General features: G+C 40.4%; 1 protein-coding gene across 2 annotated transcripts; it reads left to right on the forward strand.

Annotated features, from left to right (window-relative positions):
• The first annotated feature begins 396 nt into the window (after positions 1-396).
• On the forward strand, positions 397-27616 carry LOC113015721 (protein NLRC3-like). 2 transcript variants are annotated; one of them, XM_026157906.1, is made up of 10 exons: positions 397-422; positions 547-691; positions 876-989; positions 11683-11761; positions 12664-12892; positions 13045-14815; positions 23273-23446; positions 23993-24148; positions 26323-26369; positions 26544-27616. In XM_026157906.1, the coding sequence occupies exons 1-10, from the start codon at positions 398-400 to the stop codon at positions 27134-27136; spliced, it is 3333 nt and encodes a 1110-aa protein (XP_026013691.1). In that variant the 5' UTR covers position 397; the 3' UTR covers positions 27137-27616. The 2 variants fall into 2 exon arrangements, with proteins under 2 accessions (XP_026013691.1, XP_026013690.1); XM_026157905.1 differs by lacking the exons at positions 23273-23446; positions 23993-24148; positions 26323-26369; positions 26544-27616 and adding exons at positions 14907-15080; positions 15356-16686.

Genomic DNA, 27616 nt, shown 5'->3' on the forward strand with positions numbered 1-27616 from the left:
GTTACAAAATACAGGTTGGGTTATGTATTCTGTAATCTGTAGTGGAATACATTTTAAAAGTTACCTTCCCAACCGTGATCATGTGTGCTTCATGGCTCCATCTATTGAACTGATGGTAGAAGTAGAGCAGCTGATGGCAGCTTCCTCTGCCTCACACTGCTGTCTGACTGCATTCTGCTGACACTGAGAGGAAGCAGAAAAGAAGCAGCTGGTATTTGGACACACATGATGGAAAGGAGGATTTCAGTTGATGTGCACATGAATGATTTGTGTTTCCTCTGTAGGTGAAGGTAGAAACTGTGTGTGAGCTGATGTGGATGTGAATTCAGCAGCATGGATCAGTGTGAGGACAGAGAGGAGGGAGTCCCTCCCTCTAAAACCACTCTGTGTGGGGAACATGAGAGCCAGACCACAGCTCAGAGGTGAGATGACCATCTCTAACTGTCCATGACTCTTCTCCATGTCACAGCTCAGCACTCACATCACTGCTCCATCATTATTCATTATTCACACTCATACTTATGTGTATGTTGTTTTAAAGCCCAGAGGTGCACGGTGTACCAGGGTCTGCTGGACCTAAGCCTAAAACTAATCCAGAACCTGGACCTGAACCCAGCTGTGTTTCCTTAAAGAGTGACCTGTCGAAGGATATTGGTGCTGACTTTAAAAAAGAACTTTTATGTGACAAAGAGTAAGTAGTTTACTTTTTTCTGGTTGTTTATGTTTTGGGGGATTAAGTATTCTCATTTTAATTTTTTTTGTTTTACATCATTTTTTTCTGATTTGAGTAATTTTGTTCATCATGTAAGTAATTTAATATTTCCAGTTTTTCCATCTGTCTCATGAAACTTTTACATTTATTGTTTTACTTCTAGGATCAGTAAGAAGCCAGAATCTCCTGGGCCTGAACCCAGCTGTGCGTCTTTAAAGAGCCATCAGTCAAAAGATATTGGTGAAAAATTTAAAGGATGTCCTTCTCCTGCCAAGAGGTAATGTGTATCTAAATGTCATTGTGAATAAATGTGAATAAATCCTCCATCATGTTTAATATCAGCTCACCTCTTTTTCACACACATTTCTATGTTCATGTGTGAAGTGGTGTGTGTTGGAATGTTTCCACAAAGACAGCAGTCAGAGTGTAAAGAATGGATGTTGTAGAAGGGGTTTCTGTAGTGAAGAGGCTGAGTGTCTGTAGGACTCCAGATGCACGTGTCTCCTTTGTGCTTTGCATCAAACACAGTGTAGGTGGGAACTTCCATTCAGGTGTTTCAGGTGTTGCCGGATGGACAAATATTTTTTTCTCCTCTTCAATGACACTTCAGCAGTGCTCAATCTTCTGGGGAGATGTTTGTCTTTATGAAGGTTTATGGATTATAATTCTTTCTTACTTTGGTGAAACTAAGCAATAAACTTTCCACCTAACTTTTCAAATAAATTTCCAGCTGGCAGAGAAAAAAAGATATGAAGCTATAGTGATGCTTAACAGCCTGAGCGATAGTAAAAATTCAAACAGAATTCAAACATAGGCTTAATCTCCATACGTATTTGATATAGTGCCAACGAATACAAATAGGTGTTCTTACATGTCTTAATCATAGAGCTCTGATAGTGATAAGCTATCACAGCATCATCACAGCCACTTTGCACCAGGAAGTAACTACATAGGGAAACTGTACTACAAAGAAGACAGCAAGGGAAAACTCAGGGCAGCCTCGTGCTATTGCAATGTAACTAAGGGAAGATTCAGGGTCACCGGATCCAGCCCTAACTATATGCTTTATCAAAAAGGAAAGTTTTAAGCCTAATCTTAAAAGGAAGAGAGAATGTCTGTCTCCCGAATCCAAACTGGAAGCTGGTTCCACAGAAGAGGGGCCTGAAAGCTGAAGGCTCTCCCTCCCATTCTACTTTTAAATACTCTAGGAACAACAAGTAAGCCAACAGTCTGAGAGTGAAGTGCTCTATTTGGGTCATATGGTACTACAAGGTCATTAAGATAAGATGGGGCCTGATTATTTAAGACGTTGTATGTGAGGAGCAGGATTTTAAATTTGATTCTTTCTTTAACAGGGAGCCAATGAAGGGAAGGCAATAGAGAAGAAATATGCTGTCTTTCTAATCAATACTCTTGCTGCAGCATTTTGGATCAACCGTAGGCTTTTCAGGGAGTTTTTAGGATATCCTGATGATAATTACAGAAGTCCAGCCCAGAAGCAATAAATGTATGAACTAGTTTTTCAGGACAAGACACTGGACCATGTGTATAGTAACATCAAGCAGGCCTACAAAGCGACACCCCTCCCCCACCTAGGACCATCTGATCACCTCTATCTGCTCCTCGTCCCTGCTTACACCTGCCTAAAGAAACGGACTCCTTCAAGCATCTGGGTCATTAAAACATTGCCAGATGATGCTCTCCACCATCTACAGGACTGTTTTAATCTCACAGACTGGTCCATCTTCAAATAGCAGGTGTTGTGTAATTGTTAAGTGCTGTGTAATGAATGTGACAGTGACCAAAACCATCTGGGTTCTTCCTAACTGGAAACCTTGGATGAAGAGTAAAGTACAGGCTCTGATCAGACCAATTCTCTGTACAGCACTACCACAGCCAACCTGAGGAGAAGCATCAAACAAGCCAAGAAGACCTACAGGAGAAGGACAGAGAGCTTCTATGGACAGCCCTCAGAAACTATGAAGACCAGACGAGAAGTCGATTTTAATTTTGCTACAATAAAACTGTCATGGTCCGAGTGAGTGCTGGGTTTTCCAGCGTGCCAGTGAATCCACCATTGGGGAGAGTCGCCACACCCCCTCTCGCTTTGTGCACCTGTGAGTAATCAGCCGACAGGCTTTTAAGACCAGCACTCACAAACACTAGTGGAGTGTGATACTGCATATTTTGGATCCGATACCAAGTAAATACGGGCCAGTATTGCCGATACGGATACGGATACTTTTCAGTAAATAAGGTGGATGCGTCATTGAATTGCTAAATCTCAATTAATTTTCATGACCTTAAGTGTTTTTTTTTTGTAATGTTTACTTTTTTATTATTAAATAGTTAAAACACAGGACATAATCAGGACAAAGTTCATAATTAAATAGAAAATGCTTTATTATAATTTTTTTTTAGAAAAATCTTAATTAAAAAGTGCATGCAAACCAGTAAACAAAGCAAAACAAGCAAGTACTGTTGAGAAACTATAATACAAAAATTACAATTAAAATTCTCAGAAACAACAACAACAACTGGTGAAAATATAAATAATATGTAAACAACTTAACAACCCCCAAAGCCTTTAGTTAGTCTGTGCAGAACAAAGGTTTTGGCTACAGGTTTTTGTTCAAGAACAGTATCATATTAACATTTTTTGCTTGTAATGCACTTTGTCTGTTACTCGCTAACTGCCCTGCTTTTGAAAAAATCCTCTCAGCTGGCACTGATGTTGCAACCATTGCCAGGTATTTTTTGGCAAGTTTGCTCAAAGATGGGAATGTTTGTTCATTGTTTTTCCACCAAAGTAGTGGATCCTATGCCCAAGGAACTGGCCTTTCCTCAGAGTACCTGCACATCTCAATTAGGGCATCAGTACCAGTTGTCCGATGCTGCTGAGATGCTAGGACTTTAGGGTGAAATTATTCCCATATCCCACCTTTTGCTGCAGGTGGGGATGAAGCAGCCCCTCCAGACGAGCTTGAGGTTGTTTCAGGAGTTGGGGCAGAGCAGATGGGACAGATTTTTTTTATATATGTTTATATAAAATGGTAGTGTTTCCACTATACCTGGCAAGCTTTTTATAAATCCCACATTTTGCAGTTGTCTCATTTTCGACTTGAAAATGCAGCCACATTGCGCTCCTCTTCCTCTCTGCCGTTCTTCTGTTGTATTTTCTCTGTGCTGATGAACCTGAGCTGGCAAGTTGCTTGTTTGTTTGCTTTGTGCATCTAAGTCACGTAATGGTGCAAAATCTAAACACAAGAGGGGGGAGGGGGAGCAAAGTGTGCCTGCTCTGCGCTGACACAGGAGCGGCTAATCCGGTGACCTGGCTGTTTCGTCTTTGCTGAAACCACAGCACTGCAAACAAGAGCGGAACTTAAAGTAAATAATCGATCTCACCAGGCTAGTATCGATCCAATACCAATTTAGTATCGATACAACTGATATTTCAATCAATCCGCCCACCAACAAACACTTCTCGCCAGAACGTTAGCTAGCCCTTGTTAGTGAAAGCCACAGTTAAGTAGTTCTCCTCATAGCAGTTTTTGGAACTAATCTTGTCTTTCTACTCGCTGCAGTCTCACGGATGTCTGGATCACGCCGTCATTTTTCCTTCCCTTCACACAGCCACTGGCCTGCGTGCTGTTTTCGGGGTTTACTAACCTGACTACCTCCTTGCCCGGTTTTCCAGTGAGTGAATCTTGACTGGTTTAGCCTTGCCTGGATTTTACTACCCCTAAGCCTCGCCTCCGCCTGCAAAAGTACGATAATTGCAAATTGCCCTTTCTCCCTGGACTGTTGCTTGGGGCTCACTTTAACTTTGCTCTCCCTTATTACAGTGACTCTGTGAGCGTAACTCCATAATCCTCCTTCTGCCCCGCAGCTCACGGCGCCAGTTCTAGAAAATGCCCGATGTCGGGTTCCCTGGCTGCTTCCCCAGCCTGCTAAAGAGACCTTTTCCTTTTGGACTCTGCTAAAGCACTCGTTTCATCCTTTCATGTTTTATGACAGTTGCTCTAGTATAGTTTAGTGCTTCGTAGTTCTGCTTTTGTTCATAGTCTCCCATAGTAATATTCTGATTTTGTATTTATTCAATTCAATTCAATTTTATTTATATAGCGCCAAATCACAACAAAAGTCGCCTCAAGGCGCTTTATATTGTACAGTATACCCTATAATGATAGATACAGAGAAAAACCCAACAATCATATGACCCCATATGAGCAAGCAATTTGGGGACAGTGGGAAGAAAAAACTCCCTTTTACCCAGGAAGAAACCTCCTGCAGAACCAGGCTCAGGGAGGGGCGGCCATCTGCTGTGACCGGTTGGGGTGAGAGAAGGAAAACAGGATAAAGACATGCTGTGGAAGAGAGACAGAGATTAATAACAGATATGATTCAATGCAGAGAGGTCTATTAACACATACTGAGTGAGAAAGGTGACTGGAAAGGAAAAACTCAATGCATCATGGGAATCCCCGGCACCCTACGTCTATTGCAGCATAACTAAGGGAGGATTCAGGGTCACCTGGTCCAGCCCTAACTATATGTTTTAGCAAAAGGGAAAGTTTTAAGCCTAATCTTAAAAGGAAGAGATAGTGTCTGTCTCCCGAATCCAAACTGGAAGCTGGTTCCACAGAAGAGGGGCCTGAAAACTGAAGGCTCTGCCTCCCATTCTACTTTTAAATACTCTAGGAACAACAAGTAGGCCTACAGTGCGAGAGCGAAGTGCTCTAATAGGGTGATATGGTACTACAAGGTCATTAAGATAAGATGGGGCCTGATTATTTAAGACCTTGTATGTGAGGAGCAGGATTTTGAATTCAATTCTGGATTTAACAGGAAGCCAATGAAGGGAAGCCAAAACACGAGAAATATGCTCTCTCTTTCTAGTCCCTGTCAGTACTCTTGCTGCAGCATTTTGGATTAGCTGAAGGCTTTTCAGCGAGTTTTTAGGACATCCTGATAGTAATGAATTACAGTAGTCCAGCCTGGAAGTAATAAATGCATGAACTAGTTTTTCAGCGTCACTCTGAGACAGGATATTTCTAACTTTAGAGATGTTGTGCAAATGGAAGAAAGCAGCCTTACATATTTGTTTAATATGTGCGTTGAAGGACATGTCTTGGTCAAAAATAACTCCAATGTTCCTCACAGTGTTACTGGGGGCCAAGGTAATGCCATCCAGAGTAAGAATCTGGTTAGATACCATATTTCTAAGATTTTCAGGGCCGAGTAAAATAATCTCAGTTTTATCTGAATTAAGAAGCAGAAAGTCTGCGGCCATCCAGGTCTTTATGTCTTTTAGACATTCCTGCTGTTTAACTAATTGGTGTGTGTTACCTGGCTTCATGGACAGATAGAGCTGGGTGTCATCTGCATAGCAGTGAAAATGGATACTATGTCTTCCAATGATACTGCCTAAGTGAAGCATGTATAATGTAAACAGAATTGGTCCTAGCATTGAACCCTGTGGAACTCCATAATTGACCTTAGTGTGTGAAGAGGACTCTCCATTTACATGCACAAATTGGAGTCTATTAGATAGATATGATACAAACCACTGCAGTGCAGTACCTGTAATACCTACAGCATGTTCTAATCGCTCTAATAGGATATTATGGTCAACAGTATTGAACGCTGCACTAAGGTCTAGCAGGACTAGCACAGAGATGAGTCCACTGTCAGAGGCCATAAGAAGATCATTTGTAACCTTCACTAAAGCTGTTTCTGTGCTGTGATGAGCTCTGAAACCTGACTGAAACTCTTCAAATAAGCCATTTCTCTGCAGATGATCTGTTAGCTGTTTGACAACTACTCTTTCAAGGATTTTTGATATGAAAGGAAGGTTGGAGATTGGCCTATAATCAGCTAAGAAAGTTGGGTCTAGGGATGGCTTTTTAAGTAAAGGTTTAACTACAGCCAGCTTGAAGGCCTGTGGTACATAGCCGATTATTAGAGATAGGTTGATCATATTTAAGATTGAAGCATTAATTAATGGCGGGACTTCTTTGAGCAGTTTTGTAGGAATGGGGTCTAAAAGACACGTTGATGGTTTGGAGGAAGTAATTATTGAAGTTAACTCAGAAAGATCAATTGGAGAAAAAGAGTCAAACTTAACATCAATGGTACTAAAAGTAGCTGTAAATAATATTACATCTGTGGGATGATTATTGGTAATTTATTCTCTAATAATAAAAATTTTATTTGTGAAGAAGTTCATGAAGTCATTACTAGTTAACGTTAAAGGGATTGTTGGCTCAACAGTGCTCTGACTTTTTGTCAGCCTGGCTACAGTGCTGAAGAGAAACCTGGGGTTGTTCTTATTTTCTTCAATCAGTGATGAATAATAAGACGTTCTGGCTTTGCAGAGGGCTTTCTTATAAAGCAACAAACTATTTCTCCATTCTAAATGATGATCCTCTAAATTTGTGACACGCCATTTCCTCTCCAGCACACGAGTTATCTGCTTTAGGGTACGTGTTTGAGAATTATACCACGGAGTCAGGTACTTCTGATTTGAGACCTTAGTTTTCACAGGAACTACAGTATCCAGAGTCGTACGTAGTGAAGAGGTAAAATTATTAACAAGATGATCGACCTCTGTTGGAGTAGCGTTCAGATAGCTGCTCTGCTCTGTGTTGGTACAGGGCATTGAAGATGATAACAGTGGGTGGATTATATTCTTAAACTTACTTACAGCGCTTTCAGGAAGACATCTACTGTGATAGAGTCTACTCTTCACTGCTGTGTAATCAATTATTGTAAATGTAAATGTTATCAGAAAATGATCAGACAGGAGAGGGTTTTCAGGAAACACTGTTAAATGTTCAGTTTCTATGCCATATGTTAAAACAAGATCTAGAGTGTGATTAAAGTGGTGGGTGGGTTCTTTTACAGTTTGAGAGAAGCCAGTTTAGTCTAATAACAGATTAAATGCTGTGTTGAGGCTGTCATTTTTAGCATCTACATGGATGTTAAAATCACCCACAATAATTATTTTATCTGAGCTGAGCATTAAATCAGATAAAAAGTCTGAGAAATCAGAGAGAAACTCTGTGTAAGGCCCAGGTGGATGATAGATGATAACAAGTAAGACTGGTTTCTGAGTTTTACAGCTGGGGTGGACAATGTTAAGCATCAGGCTTTCAAATGAATTAAAAGTCTGTCTTGGTTTTTCGTTGATTAATAGGCTGGTGTGAAAAATTGCTGCCACACCGCCCCCTCGGCCTGTGCTTCGAGATTTCTAGTAGTTAGAATGACTCGGGGGTGTTGATTCATTTGAACTAACATAATCATCCTGCTGCAACCAGGTTTCTGTAAGGCAGAGTAAGTCGATTTGTTGATCAATTATTAAGTCATGTACTAACAGAGACTTGGAGTTGAGAGACCTAATATTTAATAATCCACATTTCACTGTTTTACTCTTTGGTTCAGATGTGGATACTGTATAGATCTTTCTTTGTGATTTTTTATGTTTAAGTTGTTTATTGCTGGTTTTTAGTTTATCTTTTGTCTGTTTGGGAGCTGACATAATGGAGATGGAGATGGTTTTTTTTTTTTGGTTTTTTTTTTTTGGTTTTTTTTTTGGGGGGGGTACCAGGAGGAGAGAAGCTGCAGAGAGGCGTGTAAGACTCCTGGTCCCAACTCTGGATAGTCATATTTTGGGGGGTTTAATAAACTTGTCCATATTTCTGGAAATGAGAGCTGCTCCATCCAAAGTGGGATGGATGCCGTCTCTCCTAACAAGACCAGGTTTCCTCCAGAAGGTTTGCCAATTATCTTTGAAGCCCACATTGTTTCTGGGACACCACTCAGACAGCCAGTAATTTAAGGAGAACATGCGGCTAAACATGTCACTCCTGGTCTGATTTGGGAGGGGACCAGAGAAAACGACAGAGTCCGACGTTGTTTTGGCAAAGTTACACACTGATTCAATATTGATTTTAGTGACCGCCGATTGGCGTAACCGGGTGTCATTACTGCCGACATGAATTATGATTTCACTGAATTTACGTTTACCCTTAGCCAGCAGTTTTAAATTTCCCTCAGTGTCGCCTGCTATGGCCCCAGGAAGACAACTGAATATGGTTCCCGGTGTCTCTAGCTTCACATGTCTGAGAACAGAATCACCAATTACCAGAGTTTGACCCCCGGCAGGTGTGTCGCCGAGTGGGGAAAAACCGTTAGACACATGAACAGATTGGTGGTGTACCTGGGGCTTCTGTTTAGGACTATGCTTCCTCCTCACCGTCACCCAGCCGCCCTCTTTCCCCAGCTGCTTAGGGTCTGCCGGGGAACAGCTAGCGGGGCCTACGCTATCTTCGGCTGCACCAGCTACAGGGGCCTGGGTAGCTACAGGTGAATGAAAGGTGCGAAGCCGAGTCTCCAATTCAGTAATCCTGGCCTCCAGAGCTGCAAATATGCTACATTTGTTACAAGTATCATTACTGCTAAAGGAGGCCGAGGAGTAACTAAACATCTGACACAATAAGCAGGAAAGTGCAGAAGGGACAGGTGAAGTAGCCATGGTGGTAGCGAGTCGGCTACGAGCTAAGCTAGCAAAACAGTACAGACACAGTGAGTGAAAACTTTGGCTATAAATTAGGTAGTGAGTACACAGAAAGTGTGCTTCGGATGAAACACATGAAGATTATACTATGAAAAAGAATGTATTTAAAGTTTTTAATTAAATTGCTAAGCAGATAAGCTACTCAAAAACATCACTGTGTTTGAGCAGGAACTGGAAGTGATACTCTACCGCAGAGAGAGCGAACACCAAGTGACAGCGCCACCAAGAGTGACTGAGTTTCTTACCTGCCATAGAGTGTGTTTAATCTCACTTTCTTAGTCCCCTGAGTTTGTAGCATCATGTTAGTTTTTAGTTTGAGTAACTCCTGAGGTTAGATTTATTCCTCTCGCCTTTTGTTCTTGTTTAGTGTTTTTGCCTTTAACTATTTTCCCTTGTGTCACCTTCGCTTGCTGAAATAAAATCTTGCTTTTTGCTCATCCTCCGAGCTTCAGAGTGGTGTCTGCACCTGAGTCCTTTAACCTGTATTGGCCGTCGTGACATAAAACCACATACATACATAGTGTCATGGTCCTGAGCCTGCCGACTCAGGGTTTTGTGTTTCTTTATGCGTTTGTTTATTCTGAGTATGTATTCTGTTATGATTTGCCATTTGTTAGGTTTCTGTTCTGTGCCTGCCCTGATCCCACTTCTGTGTTCTGCCTGTCTATGGTGTCACACTGTCTGTTTGTGAACCTGTCTTTTTAGTTCAGTGCCTTGTCTGGTTCTCTGTGTCTGAGTTTCCTGTTTTATTCTGAAGGTCCCTGTCTCATGTGAGTGTGTTCAGTTTACGTTTCCCCTGTCCCGTCGGCTCTGATTTCTCCCAGGTGTGTTGCCCTCCTGTCTCTCATCCCCTGATTACTGCTGTGTGTATTTTAGCCCTGTGTGTTCTCCTGCTTGTTGCCGGTTTGTCTGTGTTCCACGGTGCCCTGTTCCTCGTCTCTCTGCCTCTCACCCCGTTTGGTATCATTTAAGGTTTGTTGTTTAGTTTTCCCAGTTTAGGTTTCTTTAGTTTTGTCATCCCTCATTGCCTGTTTTGCCACTACGCCACTTTGTAAATAAACATCACTAGCATTATCATCTACTGCCTGCATTTTGGGTCCTTTCTCCCTCCAACATCACACGGCTCACCTCGGCAGCCGTGACAGTACGAACCGGCCACAATGGACCCAGCAGCATTCAACCCGACCGAGGAGCTTCGGGGGGGATATTATTAACTCTGTGGATAAATTAATCAACTTATGGCTGGAGCACGAGGGGAGAGAATTCCGTCAGGCCATAGCTAATCGGCTGCAGCGCTTAGTTTCTGGTCTCCCCTGGTTGCTCAGCTCACTTCATCCACTCGCACAGAATTTTGTTCTGAACGAACTTTGTCTTCACCCCCCGGTTGCTACCACCCACCCTGCAACTCATGCTTCGCTGCCTGTCCTGATGGAGGATGCTCTGCCCGGCCTGTCAACACAGCCTTCACAAGGGAAACGGCGCTCACGCCGTCAACGCTCCTCACCACAGTCGGACCTAGGGATTTCAGAGCGGCCGGCTGTGGTGAGTGGACAGGACAATAGTATTGGTTTGAACTGTGGGACTGTTTACTCAGGGGTTATGTTCTGTACGGCAAAGGACAATGACTGCTTATCGCCTGTTCAGTCTACTGCTCAGCTACCTTCAACCCAGTTTCCAGTGTCACCTACACAGCAGCCTGTAGCTCAGTTAGCCGCCCGGCCTCAAGCTCAGTTAGCCGCCCGGCCTCAAGCTCAGTTAGCCGCCCGGCCTCAAGCTCAGTCTCCAACTCCACCACAGTTGTCATTTCAACCTTTACTTCAGTTGCCCTTAGTTCAGCCTCTATTTCAGCAGCCACTAGCCCGGTGACCTGTGTCACCTGCTCCTCCAGTACGACAAGCTAAATCAATTCTATCCGAAGGGAATTGTTTTTCATTCGTCCATTGTAAGTAGAGAGACAAACCCATAAATAATGTAATCGTTCCTCAAAAGCTGGCCTGTTTAGAGACAGTAACTCTCTCCAGGGCCTCCCCAGAGTCTGAGTTTCAATCCGCAGTCGACTCTGGACCCCTGGAGGCTAAAAAGTCAGAAAGTTGTCACTTCAAACCAGTCACTGGTGCAAAGAGAGTACCTTGCTCCAGGGCATCTCAGCATGGAGGGAAAGCTTAATGCACGAGATGGTAAGAGCTGTTGGGACTAAAAAAAACTGAGCGGAAAGCTACAGACATCTGAAAACTGAGTTTTTAATTTTCAGTGAGATCACCAGGACTAGCAAAGCTTCACCATTGCAGGGAGTCATTGTATTCACTGAACCCATCAAAACATCACTTCATGGACCTTGCGTCTGTGTGTGGACAGACATAACATGACCTAATTATACACTACTTCTCCACAGAGTGGACAAGGAGAGAGCAGAGGTCTCCACTGGTCAGTCTGCACAGCAGCGTCAAACACACCTGGACTCTGTGTTTATGGTCTGTACTACTACTTTTACATGTGGTTTTTTTTCGGTCACCTCTATGCTGCACTTTGTAGACCAGTGGATTGTCATTGTGTCCAATATGAATCAGATTTTTGGTTCCATGATTTCAGTCCATTTGGGGGTGCCTGTAGCTCAGGAGGGGAGCAGGTCAGTTACTAATCAGAAGGTTGGTGGATCAAACCTTGGCTGGTAAATGTTCTGGACAAGATACTAAACCCAAAGTTCTCTCTGATGCAACCATCAGAGTGTTAAAGTTGTGGCATGTTGTATAAAGTGCTCTGAATGCACAGAGTGTAGAAGAGCTGTATGAGAACCAGTGCATTTCAAGATTGTTTATTTGTCACCTGCATAGTTATAGAAGTACAACACGCAGTGAAATGTAACATGATACGCTCGACTGTGCAAAAAAACAAGAGAGAGAGAACATTATATACTGGGAGTGAATATATACAAAGATGACATTATATCCAATAAGTGAGTGAGTTATATATATTATATAAATAAAATAAAACAATCTGGAAATTTACATTCAAATCTGAGAATGTACATTTTCTAAATGGTGTGTTAAAGTGTCTTGTGCCGTTGTGAATGGGGGGGATGGCCTGAGACTCAGGGCTCAGATGATTGCAGAAGTTGGAACAGTGTATTGCTGGGATGGGACAGGTCCTTCAGTATCTGAGCTGCTCTAGTCCAGCATCTCCTGGTGTAAATGTTCTGTAGGGAGGGGAGGCCAGCCCTGCAGCAGCGTTCTGCTGTACGGATCACTTTCTGAATAGCTTTTTGGTCCTTAACATAGCTGTTCCCATACCAGGATGCAATGTTCTGTGTGAGGATGTTCTCCATAGCGCCTGTATAGAAAGACCGCTCGGTAACTCATATGGTCTTCTTTTCCAGCGGCTGGAGGACAACATTATGATGTTTGTGAAGAATGAGCTGAAGAAAACCAAAAAGGTTCTGAGTCCAGATGACCCAGAAACCATAAAAAGCCAGAGGGAGGATAAGGAGATGTTTGAAGGTGAGGATGAAGATCAAAGAAAGAGCTGCAGAGAAGCATTTCTGAAGATCACATTACACTTCTTGAGGAGACTTAAGCAGCATGAGATGGCTGACCATCTGCAGAGCAGTAAGAGAATTTCTCTAAAGATTGCATATTGATCTTTCCTAATATCTCAAGAAATGGACCAATATCTATTCACTCATTTATCCTTTCGGGGTACTGAAAGGCTATGATATTTATTATATAATAATTAATTTATCTGAATTACTTATTTTCAGAAATATTTGCTCCACTCTATAAACGTGAACTTAAAGCCCAACTGAAGAAGAAGTTCCAGTGTGTGTTTGAGGGAATCGCTAAAGCAGGAAACCCAACTCTTCTGAATCAGATCTACACAGAACTCTACATCACAGAGGGAGGGACTGCAGAGGTCAATGATGAACATGAGATCAGACAGATTGAAACAGTATCCAGGAAATCAAAGGGACCAGAAACAACAATCAGACAAGAAGATATCTTTAAATCTTCACTTGGAAGAGATGAACCAATCAGAACGGTGCTGACAAAGGGAGTGGCTGGCATTGGGAAAACAGTCTTAACACAGAAGTTCACTCTGGACTGGGCTGAAGACAAAGCCAATCAGGAAATCCAGTTCATATTTCCATTCACTTTCAGAGAGCTGAATGTGCTAAAAGAGGAAAAGTTCAGCTTGGTGGAACTTGTTCATCACTTCTTTACTAAAACTAAAGAATCAGGAATCTGCAGGCTGGAAGACTTCCAGGTTGTGTTCATTCTTGATGGTCTGGATGAGTGCCGACTTAGTTTGGACTTCAACAAAACTAAAATCCTGACTGAAACAAGAAAGTCCACCTCATTGGATGTACTGTTGACAAACCTCATCAAGGGGAACCTGCTCCCATCTGCTCGCCTCTGGATAACCACACGTCCTGCATCAGCCAGTCAGATCCCTCCTGAGTGTGTGGACCTGGTGACAGAGGTCAGGGGCTTTACTGACCCACAGAAGGAGGAGTACTTCAGGAAGAGATTCAGAGATGAGGAGCAGACCAGCAGGATCATCTCCCACATCAAGACATCACGAAGCCTCCACATCATGTGTCACATCCCAGTCTTCTGCTGGATCACTGCTACAGTACTGGAGGATGTTCTGAAAACCACAGAGGGAGGACAACTGCCCAAGAACCTGACTGAGATGTACATTCACTTCCTGGTGGTTCAGGCCAAAGTCAAGAGGATCAAATATGATGGAGGAACTGAGACAGATCCACACTGGAGTCCAGAGAGCAGGAAGATGATTGAGTCTCTGGGAAAACTGGCTTTTGATCAGCTGCAGAAAGGAAACCTGATCTTCTATGAATCAGACCTGACAGAGTGTGGCATCGATATCAGAACGGCCTCAGTGTACTCAGGAGTGTTCACACAGATCTTTAAAGAGGAGAGAGGACTGTACCAGGACAAGGTGTTCTGCTTTGTCCATCTGAGTGTTCAGGAGTTTCTGGCTGCTCTTCATGTCCATCTGACCTTCATCAACTCCGGAGTCAATCAGCTGGAAGAACAACAAACAAGCTCTCAGACAGAGAACGACTTCTATCAGAGTTCTGTGGACAAGGCCTTACAGAGCCCAAATGGACACCTGGACTTGTTCCTTCGTTTTCTCTTGGGTCTGAAAACTAATAAAATTTGTTTGCAAGGCCTGGTGACACAGACAGGAAGTAGCTTACAGACCAATCGGGAAACGGTTCAGTACATCAAGAACAAGCTCAGTGAGAATCTGTCTGTAGAGAAAAACATCAACCTGTTCCAGTGTCTAAATGAACTGAATGATCGTTCTCTAGTGGAGGAGATCCAACAGTCCCTGAGTTCAGGAAGTCTCTCCACTGATAAACTGTCTCCTGCTCAGTGGTCAGCTCTAGTCTTCATCTTACTGTCATCAGAAAAAGATCTGGATGTGTTTGACCTGAAGAAATACTCTGCTTCAGAGGAAGCTCTTCTGAGGCTGCTGCCAGTTGTCAAAGCCTCTAAAAAAGCTCTGTAAGTCATGATGTTTTTATAATTTAAATTCAGTTTACAAACAGAAAACTCTTGCTATTCCATTCTTCTTATTATACATATATCTTTTTAGGCTGAATAGCTGTAACCTGTCAGAGAGAGCATGTGGAGCTCTGTCCTCTTCTCTTCAACTAGAAGACTGTGAGCTCAGAGATCTAGACCTGAGTAACAACAACGTGCAAGACTCAGGTTTGACACTACTGTTTTCTCGACTGAAGACTACAAACTGGAAGCTGGAAACGCTCAGGTCAGATTATGTTGTTTATGATTTGACTTGAAATCTGCAACATAAAAGCTACATTTAGTTTTTGTACTGACATATCCTTACTCTTGGTATGGTATTACGGTAAATACCATGATGGTGGTGTGCTAGGTCGCAGCGGCCACACCGTGTCGAAATCATGGTGCAATTTTCGTGTTTTTACTCAAGTTCTACTTGAGTCCTGGTTCATTATATAGCTGTAATGTACGTCGGAACTACAGTCAAACACTTCTATAACCACCAACAACTTTTGGATTTAGGAAAACACCATTAAACTCAACCAGATGGAGACAAAGTGGAGAAATTGCGCTGCTGCAGCATTCTGCAAGCTCTGAACAGACGGGCTACAGCACCACCACATCTTAGCGTCCGCCTGGAAGTCCATCGAAAACGGTGTCGGCGAGGAAGTGGAAGTGCAGTAAGCGAGCCGGTATCCATGCCGGTATACCGCGCTTCCATCACTACTCTCCAACATGTGCTCCATAGAAAACAAACTGGACTGTTTGAGACTACAAATAAACTCCAGGAAAGAAACAAGGCACTGCTTTGTTCTTATTTTTACTGAAACATGGCTACACGGAGGCATCGTAGACCACGCTATCCAGCTAAATGGCTAGATAGCTACCGTGCCGACAGAGACCCCCTATCATCGGCAAGACACATGGCGGTGGACTGTGTGTTTACTTCAATAACAGCTGGAGTAGGAATGCTCCAATTGTGTCTGTGCAATTTTTAGAACTTGTGGAGGCCTTAGCAGTCAGATGCAGGCGTTTTATATCCCAAGAGAGTTTACTGTGGTGATCATTGTTGCTGTTTACATCCCACCTAGTACTAGCACTAATGCTAAAGCTAGTGGAGCACGCAGTGAACTCTACAAGATTATCAGTGATCTGCAAACAGCCCACCCTGACAGCTTCCTCATTGTCGCTGGGGATTTTAATAATGCAAAACTTAAATCAGTTCTACCCAAATTTCATCGGAACATTGACTTTGCAACAAGAGGGGACAACATGTTATACCTTGTTTACACAAACATCCAGCATGCATACAAGGCTTCATGCAACAGGCCCAGGTTCTTGGAGACACTGAAGAGCCCAATAAGAGATTAATGTTTCAGTGTGTCACAGATCAAACTCTACATTTCCATCAGCATAAAAGAGATTCAGCAGCAGATCAGAATCAAGTAGAGCAACATTTATACATTTTCTAAATTCCCAAATTCATACATGCGCATTCCTTTGACAATGTGACACACAGATTGCACTTCAGTGGATTTTAGTACAGTGGGCAGTGCATTCCCCTTGCACACACTTATAAGACACAAATTTTCTTTTCTTTTTTTTTTTTACCTGTTTAGTTATATATATATTTAATTATTTATATAATGGAAACATGGACATAATATGTAGACTCTCAGCTTTTATTTGAGGGTACTCATATTCAAATTGGATGAAGGATTTAGGAGTTTCAGCTACTTTAAAGGGACTAAAAGACTCAAAAGCTATTTCATGGGAAGGTGTGAGCAATTCCTTCTTTATGTCATTATCAATTAAGCAGATAAAAGGCCTGGAGTTGATTTGAGGTGTGGTGCTTGCATTTGGAAGATTTTGCTGTGAACAGAAAACATATGGTCAAAGGAGCTCTCCATGAAACAAGCCATCCTTAAGCCTATCTGAGAAATTGCTACAATATTAGGACGTCCAGGGAAGACAATAGTGCTGGATGACTGCAGAATGATTTCCATGTTGAAGAGAAACCCCTTTACAACATCCAACAATGTAAACAAACACTCTCCACGAGGTAAGCGTATTGATATTCAAGGCTACCATAAACAAATGACTGCATTTACTGCAAGGTGCAAGCCACTCATAAGCCTCAAGAATAGAAAGGCTAGATTGGACTCTAAAAAAGCCAGCACAAAAAATGTTTTTTGGACAGATGAAACCAAGAACACCGTCTACCAGAATGATGGCTAGAAAAAAAAGTATGATGATGTGACACAGGACAGAAGCAGCTGAATAAATTCTGATGTGTTCAGAGATGTATTGTTTGCTCACATAAATGCAGTCAAACTGATTGGGTGGTGTTTCATAATACAGTTGGACAATGACCCAAAACAGCCAAAGTAACCCAGGAGTTTATCAAAGCAAAGAAGTGGTAGTATCTTGAAAGGCCAAGTCAGTCACCTGATCTTAACCCAAATGAGCATGGATTTCACTTGTTGAAGACTAAACTACAGACAGAAAGGCCAACAAATGTCTCTTTCTGGACAACTTCTCTTAACTTCAACTTAAGGATGTTCCAGCTGTCTAACGGATTTGCTTCTCCATAGTGGTCAGATGTCTGTCTGTGTTAACGGGAACGTGGAGCTCAGTGATGGTGTAGCTAACTTCTGTGTGGCTCTTATGGGGTTGTTGTTTTTTTGTTTTTTGTTTTTTTTTTTGGGGGGGGGGGGGATCTCTCTTTTTGTTTTCTGTTTTTGTTCTTTTTCTTTTTTCTCATTGCTTGTTTGGTAAATAATAAGAGAGGAAAACAATGTTCCAACATGAGAAATTCTGTTTTGTATTCATTGTAAACAGTTTGTGTTTTTCGTCTTCTTTTTTTCTTTATAAACTATATCCACAAATACTCAATAAAAATGTTTTGAATTAAAAAAAAGAAAGGCCAACAAACAAACGGCAAATGAAAGTCACTGCAGTAAAGTCACTGGGCATTAAAAAGGAGAAAACCCAGCATCTGGTGATATCTATGAGTTCAAGACTTCAAGACTGTCATTGCCAGCAAAGGGGTTTCAAGCATTAGAAATTAACATTTTGTTTTCAGTTATTTAATTTGTCCAATTATAGGGATTGTTTTACAAAAGATCCTTTCCTCCCTTCCAGAACTGAGTTCTAATGGTGGAATGACAAGGCATATAAAATTTAATAACACAAGTAATTCAATGTAATTGTCCTCTTTAAAAAAAAAGTCGTAATCTTAAGAATATTGAAATGTGCGCAATTTCGTTCAAAGAAAAGCTTATTCACATGTTTTGAAGTGTTTCATCAATGCACTGCAGGAAAAAAAAAGCAACTTCACACAAATAACAAAATTTAACAAAATGATTAATCCTTCTGTTATTCCTGCATTTGGCGGTTGAACTTAAGAAAAGTTGTAATATACAGGTCTGTCCATATAAATGTACTATTTTGTTTCTCCATGAACACTGAAGCTGTTATCACTTGTTAGATACCACACAGAAATCCAAAAGCTAGTGAAAACAGTAGTATTTTTTTTTGGCACACAAAGTCGAAGAAATGTCTGAAACGAATGACCTCCTCTAACAAATTTCTGTCATGTTGGATCAATGTTCTTAAATTACTAATATTACAGTTCTCAAATTTGAAGAAACCCTTGTTCTTTTATTTATATGACTCCCTACAGGTAAACTATTTGATCTAGATGTTAGTTTGGTACTACGTAGGCACACAAATTTGAATAAATTTTACTCAGTTTTAAATACATCAATCTTTACTGATGCCATTGCCTCTAGGATTCATAATAATTTATTAAAATGTTGAATGTCAGTTTGTTTGTTGTTTTTTATAGTTCCTTTTTAGGACTTTTGTGGAATGTCTGAGTAGGATTTTCTTTTTGAGTGAGTTGTTTTAATACAAACAAATGTCACTGGTATACCAAACCATTTATTATATATTTTGAAGCAGTTGTGCATCACATGAGAAAAATGTGTAGGTGACTATGTTTTTCTTTCTTTGTTTGTGACTGTAATTTAATATTTGAGTATAAAACCCCACCCACAAAAAAAAGTATATCGCTGACCACGAAACACCTTCAGAACCATTCAATTTTAGTTTCAGAATATATTTTAAAAGCCATGTACCTTTGCTTTCTGAACGAAGACCACCAACTTTCAATCCGTTGATTTGTAGTTGAGGTACCATACATATGACTGTGGGCTCCTGCAAGTTCATCTCCATGGTCTGATCTTAAAGCACAGTGAATGGCTGCCATTGTGCCATTTTCTGTGAAGGCATGCTGGAAGTTGACCAAACCGTGACAAGCACTCCATATAATATTTTGCAATGATACCTGGGTCATTATTTGAGCTGCCACAGCTGAGCCACATAACTTTCCTTGAAAATCCATCGACACATGCACTAATAGCAACACCAAAGGGCTTCAGCTTATCATAACCATCCACATGCCACACTTGATTTGGTCCTTCTGAAAAATATCCTCTTCGAACAAACCTGCGTTTACAGCGACGCTTAACACCATATGGATCTAGTCTTGAGAGTATGTGCATTACATCATTTCTTTTAACTTTCAGATTATACTTTTGTCGCAGTGTCTGACACATGGATCTGTAACCCAGAAGCTGACCTGAGCCTCTCAGTTCTTGTGTAACAGTGGAAATGACAATGTCAGTGGGAGTAAAGTCTGTCCTTCTAGTCATTCCAGCATCTTTTAGCCTCCTCTTTAATGTTCTCAGACTCATACACGGACTCGGCTGTTTTTCCGTCTTACCCAAACCGAACCAGACGTAACAGGCCCTCAGAGAAATACTTATTGATGATGTCTGTGACTGAGACTGGGCCTAAGGTTGAAGAGAAAACATGAAAAGATAATTACGACCGCAGGAATCCACAAATGCACTTAATAAGTGTTTTTAAAAAAAATACCACATCTGAAACAAGTCTCAATAAACATGACTCAAGTATTTAATCTTCTTGATGTGTGCTTAAATAAAGGCCAGCAAAAGCTCAAAGAACATGGACCAGGATTCAGGACTTATCACTCTCATTAAGACCTCTATGCTGACAACTCAAAATGAGCAAAATTAGAGAAGTTAGAAGAATTTCGTCACTGTGTACATATGCCCTATTAAGTCATAAACTAGTTTTTAAAATTATGCCATAGAACCGGTGGCAGGCTTAAACCAGAATACAGTTCTTAGTACATACCAGTTCATGCCTTTTCGTTTTTGGAATTCTGATTTATCTTTGCATACAGAGTCTTTAACAATACAAAAACCTTAGAATAAGCAAATGAATATAGTACTTTGGAATGGCACATCAATAATAATCCCCCCCAAAAAAAGTTTAACACGCATTACTGAAGCTACTGTGGTGTATATAAGTCATTATGAAGCAATTAAAAGGTGAGCAATAAATACTAGAACTTAGGAAAGTGAAGTGCTACCATTCTCTATAAAAGGTGCTAAAACTTGAATGTTAGTTCCACAGGACCCACAAAAAACTCCAATTTGCCCCACTAGCTGGATTCCACAATATGGACAATACATTGCCTGATGAAGGCAATGCCAAATTAAAACCTGAACACATTAACTGCAATATTCCTTAATGACTTTGACTTATTAGTATTTGTTCTCGAGTTTAAAAAAGCTTCATTTCTAAGGCTACATTAAACATTACCTTTGTTAGAATTATCTTTGAATATATAATCCAGATATCTGTAGTATTATTAGAATCATGAGATTACAACATATTTACCTCTCCTCCACTTCTTTGAAGTGTCTCCCAGTCCTAGCGCACTGGTTAGCATGTTTTGGTTCGTGCAACTGGTCCGTCGGGTTATTGTCTCCCCAGGAACATTTCCGTTGTCTTTTTTCCTATTTCCGTTGTGCTTTGTGTGCTTTTGCAGCGCTTTTCTTTTTGCAGCGTTTTTCTTTTTGCAGCATTTTTCTTTTTGCAGTGCAGCGTTTTTCTTGAAATTGCAGTGCAGCGTCTTTCTTTTTGTAGCGTTTTTCTTTTTGCAGTGCAGCGTTTTTCTCGAAGTTGCAGTGCAGCGTCTTTCTTTTTGCAGCGTTTTCCTTTTTGCAGCATTTTTCTTTTTGCAAGTGCTTTCTGAAGTTGCAGTCCGTTTGGCCTCTCAGGGCCACCGTACATCTCCCCTATATGGCTCAACTCCTTTAATGGTCCACCATATACAAGCACAGGTGAGCCCATAAATGGAAGGAAGTAAACATGCCTTACTAAATAAGCAAACCAGAACCTTACATAGAATGTGCCTGCAATTAAACACTATAGCTATTGCCTCCCCATCATCCTACATGTAGAGGAGGGACAGAAAAATATCTGAACATGCAGTTCAGGACAAAGTTTACAATTTTAAGTACAACAATGACAACTTTTATCAAAATCACTCCAACAGGGGCCACAGTGGCAAAAGCTCTATCACCTTTAGTTCTCATCTTTTGGTCAGAAGCCAATAAAAAGTGAGTTACAGTAGTCCAAGCATAAAGAAATAAATGTATGTATAGCAATCTCCAGTTCAGAGCGAGATACAATACATCTTAATTTAGCAACATTTCTTAAATGATAAAAACAAGACCGAACCAGAGATTTGACATGACCATCCAATGTGAGAGTCGAGTCAAAAGTTACACCTAAATTCCTGATAGAGGATTTAACATAGACCAAAAGAGGACCAAGGGCTTACACTATCTGGGGTAAAAAATCTGTCAGGAGCGCATACAAGGACTTCAGTTTTACCCTCATTAAGTTTGAGGAAGTTAACAGCCATCCAACGTTTGATCGAATCTAAGAAGTCATTCAGAAACTGGAGCTTAGATAAATCTTGGGGCTTAAAAAATGTATAACTGCATCTCATCAGCATAACAGTGATAGGAAATGTCCTCGGAGGGGTTCATTATACGTTGGAGGGGAAGAAGCTATATTAAAAACAATAAAGGCCCCAAAACAAAACCTTGAGGGACACCGTAAGTAAGGGAGGTAGAGGATGACCTGAAATAAGAGACCGTCACAGAAAAACATTGGTTATGTAACTATGAGGAGAACCACTCCAAGGCAGTTCCAGATATACCAACCCAATATTTTAGCCTTTCAAGCAAAATGGTGTGGTTAACTGTGTCAAAAGCCGATGTTAGGTCCAGAACAGAGCAGAACAGAACATTTTCCTGCATCATTACTCATAAAAATGTCACTAGAGACTTTAAGAAGGGCTGTTTCCGTAGAGTGAACTCTCTGAAAGCTGGACTGAAACTTGTCAAAAAGGCTGTGTTTGTCTAGAACTGCTATAAGTTGCTTAGCCACAACCTCTTCTAGAAGGTTAGCAATTAATGGTAATTGGTGACTATCTATATCTATACTGCACATAAAACATGATATAATTGCTATAATAAATGCGAATTGAGAGATAAACAGGAGAGACATTTTCATCGATGCAGAAGACAATCAATGAACTCGCTTCACAGCTGACTGTCATGAATGACTGTTTTTTTAGTTTCAAAGAGACATGAGGGGTACTCCCCAAAGTCTGGCCTGGATCAGTGTCTGTGGTTACCATACTTACTGGAAAAGCTACTGTGAATTAAACAGATGGCATAACTTACCGGCGATATGACTCTTTACATTTTTCATTACAAAAGAAATGTACGAATTAGTTAATTTAAAGTTATCATATTTATAGTTATCAGTGTCATAGAATTCCAGTCTAACACATATGAGCATCAGATCAAATCACAGGGCTGCTGTACATCGAAGGACCAGCAGGTGTCAGTACTTCCAAATTAGCGGTTAAACAAGGCTTCGTGTGATCTGCCTTTTGGTGAAGCAATTGGCCAGAAAGATTCGACACATTCATGGGGCTTCATCACATCATCACTATTTACAGTTTATAGCAGCACCATTACCGCTTGTGATTTGAAATGCATTCTGAGATACCTGGTTGTCCCAAGTCAACACTACCGCCAGTCCATAGCAATTGGTTGTCTAAGATCAAACTGTCTTCATTTACTGTGCGCGGTAAGCAATAAGATGTTACACAAGCTGGAGTGGCAGTGTTAACCCCACCCCTTGACTTTGATGGGTGACAAATGAAATTAATTAATGAACAAAGCAGCAGGGCCAGGAGTGCTAAAATGAATTAAGTAAATACATCATTAAATAATTAATTTAATATTTCAAAAATTGATTAATTAAATATATAATTATTAATTAAATGTCTCATTGATTAATTAATTTGGAAATAAATAATTTAATAACTGTTTTAAATTAAATTAATGACATTTAATAAATTATTTAATAACATGTTTAATTAATTAAGATTATATTTTATCAAGATCATATTTTTTTTCAAAGGTGCAGACCACAAAGTTTAACATGCTGTTATTTTTCTCATTATTGTCTCTACAGATTGAGTGTCTGTAATCTCTCAGAGAGAAGCTGTGAAACTCTGTCTTCACTTCTCAGCTCCCAGCCTTCCAGTTTGAGAGAGCTTGACCTGAGTAACAATGACCTGAAGGACTCTGGAGTGAAAGTTTTGTCTTCTGGACTAGAAAGTCTGTGTTGTAAACTGGAAACACTCAGGTCAGCATTCTTAAAATGGTCAATAGATGACTATTTCAAATCTTTAAGCAATGCAGGGCTTTCTGTTGTGATTTAAATTATCTACTGTATTATATTGTTCATCCTAATCTGTGCGATTTATCTGATCAAAAAATGAAAAACGTATAAATAAAGTGTTGGAAGTTGTCCAACATATTGAACATATTTATTTCAGATGTTTTTGTTGTCCTCACAAGGTAATATAAGATATAAAGACTTTTATAATATAGACTTAATTTGCTGTCATAATCTGGTCAGACGTCTCGCTTGCCCAATATTTTCATTAGAACCAAAAAGCAACAAAGCTGATGACACCCGAAACAGTCTCAGCCCTACTTTATGTATTTTTTGTCTTAATTTTTATTTCATTAATTTTTTATCATTTGCAGATTTTAAGGTTTAGATTGACTAATGGCTATTTTTAACTACTGCTTCAGTCATGTCATTTTTTAATGATTTTTGGCTGCAATTTTTCTGTTTGCATTTAGCTGTGTTGCTATTCTCTAAGAGTATTTGTCATGTCTACAGGCTGTCAGGCTGCCTGATCACAGAAGAAGGTTGCAAGTCTCTGGTCTCAGCTTTTAGCCTCAATTCTTCCCATCTGAAAGAGCTGGACCTGAGCTACAATAATCCAGGAGAGGCAGTAGTGAAGATGCTTGAGCAGCTAAGACTGGACACTCTGAGGTATGTAGATGGCCGTTACAACCACAAACACTGTCTGATAGATGAGGAAACTGACCCTGTCTGATTACTTAATGCTGGAAACTAGTGTAATTTGAATAATCACACATGTAGGAACATTTTTCCCATTCTGGTCTAACATAAACAGTAGATGTCTGTATGGGGTCTCAAAGGGCAAATTTTCTATCAACAACAATGGTGCAACCTGTTCTAACTGATGTGTGGAAAGGAACTTACATCTTTACTCTCTGACCTTTATTTAGATTAAGTTTTATCTGTGTGTAGAGACCACGCCCAGGACATGTTTAGCCCCTAATTCTTCCCCTAATTCTAGCATAAACTAGAATTAGGGGAAGAATTAGGGTTGTTTGCCTAGCTTAGAAAAAAAGAATTGTTAATATAAATGGATTACTAGGTCACTCAACCTAACTGGCCACCTACAAAAATAGGCTTTGCATTGCTAGTTTGCTGCTTCTGAGCGTTTACATCTGAGACTTGTTTGTGCTAAAATATCAAATTGATCTTCTGGACTTTGTGATGACACAGTCACAGTTACATAAAGTCAAAGTTAATTAACTTTGGTTGAAATTCAAATTCAATTATAATAAGAAATAATAATTACAGCAGAAAGCGAATACTAAGGAACAATGGAATGGAGCTGGTGGAGCAAACTGGGTCACCGGTTGGGGTGTTAGGCCCAGACTAGTGGGTGTTTTTGACTGTAAAGCCGGTCTAGCATTAACAACCTGTTACCCTGCAGCCTGCACTGCAGGATATGTACTGTGCCATTGAGAGCTCCAGAAAGAGCCTGCACGGTGGTCCTGCAGCCAACCAGCACTTCAGTCAAATGTTATTGATATTTTTGCATAAATAAATGAAGATGATGAGCCTTTAAACACACATACAAAAGGAACATGTAAACATATGCTATAATTATTTTAGTGTGATGCTGTGATACATCATATTGTGAAATATCACTGACATTACATACTGTGCTCAACTGAACTCTCAAATGTACAAATATTTGTTAGGATATATACTGTTATATACAGTTAGGAGAATATGAAATAAATCTATACATCATAAAGGTCAGCCAGAGGACAGAAGCAATCCGAAAACGACAAGTATGAGAATGAGAGTGAGTGAAACAGAGCAAGAGAATACAAAAACAGAAACAAATGAAAAGTGAAGTGACAATTGCTTCCTTTTGTCTTAACTGCAACTGCTTCTGTTTGCACATTGATCTGATTATTTATGAATTCTTGCCATTCACATTCAGGTTAAGTAGCAGCACATCACAGATGGGAAAATGAAAAGCAAGCAGGTCCCTCAGTGATCATCCACATGCAGAAAAATACAACATACCTGTTAATTAACCGGTCACAGAGTCACTGATATTGTCAATTTAGAACAAACAGAGAGAAGACAGAGACAGAGTCTGAACAAAAAAATAATAGATGATTTTATAGGGTGATGAAAGAGGAACTCTTCTCAGAATGAGTGGCAGGAAGCAGGAATGTTGACTTAATTTTAGGTAAATTAAGCTCATTGGCTATTCCTGCTGTTTGTGTCATATCACAATGGCATGTTGTATCATGTCTCATTTATTACAGTTATAATTGTTTACAGACTAAAGCATGGAATTGCAGATTTGTGTTCTAATACGTGGAGCTAGTAAATAAAATCTATGAATTATTCCATCCTGACTGAAGCATAACCTTTGTAAAAGCAATAGCAAAGATAGCAAAGGATACACTAATGATCATGAGGATCACATCATATTCTATGACCGCTACAGTAGCTCAAAATATGTGATGCACTGGCTGCTGCACTCTACCTGTACTAAATCATTTTTTTGGTACCCAGTCCCAGTCTTTATGTTTAATATGTACTCACTCCCTGACAGCATGAATGAATGTCACAGTGTATTGAAATTGACTGTGACTGTGGCACATGTTGAATGCTCTCTGGACATCATGCTTAATAATAAAGATTATGATGTAATGTGCTAATCATTTTTGCTCTTTTGAAGTTTAGACATTTTCTTCAAGTGTATGTGTCAAAAAGTTGGATTTTTCCTTTATCAGTGTCTATCAGTATTTGTATGAGAGAGATGTAATGTCCACGTGTGCATGCTGAAAGAGACTGTGCTGGTCTGACCCCCCTCCTCCTTTCAGGGTGGAGCCTGCTGGAGGCCGATGGCTGACACCAGGTCTGAGGAAGTGTAAGTGTGTTTTTAATGTGATTCATAAAAAAAAAAACGGAAACATTTAACCACCTTCAAACTGTCACATCACTCATTCACATCTCTGATGTCAAAAGTCATCATCAAAGTGTCAATCAATGAACAGATGATGGATCAATAACTGCAGCTGGATTGTGTTTGTTTCTCCATCAGATTCCTGTCAACTCACAATCGACACAAACACAGTGAACAGAAACCTCAAACTGTCTGACAACAACAGGAAGGTGACACGTGTTTTATCGATTCCATTATATCCTGATCATCCAGACAGATTTGACTGGTATCCTCAGCTGCTGTGTAAAGATGAGCTTGAAGGTCGCTGTTACTGGGAGGTTGAGTGGAGAAGAACGGCTTGGTTATCAGTGAGTTACAGAGGAATCAAAAGGAAAGGAAGGAGTGATGAGTGTGTGTTTGGTTTAAATGATCAGTCCTGGAGTCTCAGATGCTCTAATGATGCTCATTCTGTCTGGCACAGAAGCATAAAAACGTCCGCCTCCTCCTCCTCTGTCTCTAACAGAGCAGCAGTGTATGTGGACTGTCCTGCTGGCACTCTGTCCTTCTACAGAGTCTCCTCTGACACTCTGATCCACCTCCACACCTTCAACACCACATTCACTGAACCTCTTTATCCTGGATTTGGGTTCTGGGCTCCATCGGATGGTTTGGCAAAGGGTATTATCGACATTTATGGCCCTCCTTTGAATAAACTATTATTTGACTTTGAGTCAGTGACTCTGTGTAGTTAGCGTTCCCCTGTTAGAGAAACAGCTCAGTCTGTACATATTTGGCTCTTTCAGTCAGAAACACATCATGAGATGTATGAAAGATGCTGATATTTTATTTTCAGTACATTTAGAATGATGAAATAACTCAACTTTAACATGTCAGTGGTGGCATTTGGAGAATTAAACCATCCTTTAGAAACTAGATATAAATATTATATTTTCCAATATGATTTTTTTCTGTGGTACAGATGACAATGAAAAGATATAAAACAGTCTGCAAATCATAAGTTATCAATTCAAATGATTATTAACGCCATAAGAGAAGGTTTCCTGTTATTTGTACCACTCAGTTGGTCATGTGATCTGGCTGTGCAGTCCACCATAACTGACATCGCTTTCTATTTTGATATTTTCATGGTAAATAAACAGATTCTTGTTTAGCACTTTTCTGCACACATTCATACTCTGATGGATGATGGAGAGGGTTAGTATCTTGCTCAA

This window comes from Astatotilapia calliptera, chromosome 23 (genome assembly GCF_900246225.1).
Source record: "Astatotilapia calliptera chromosome 23, fAstCal1.2, whole genome shotgun sequence".
NCBI lineage: Eukaryota > Metazoa > Chordata > Actinopteri > Cichliformes > Cichlidae > Astatotilapia > Astatotilapia calliptera.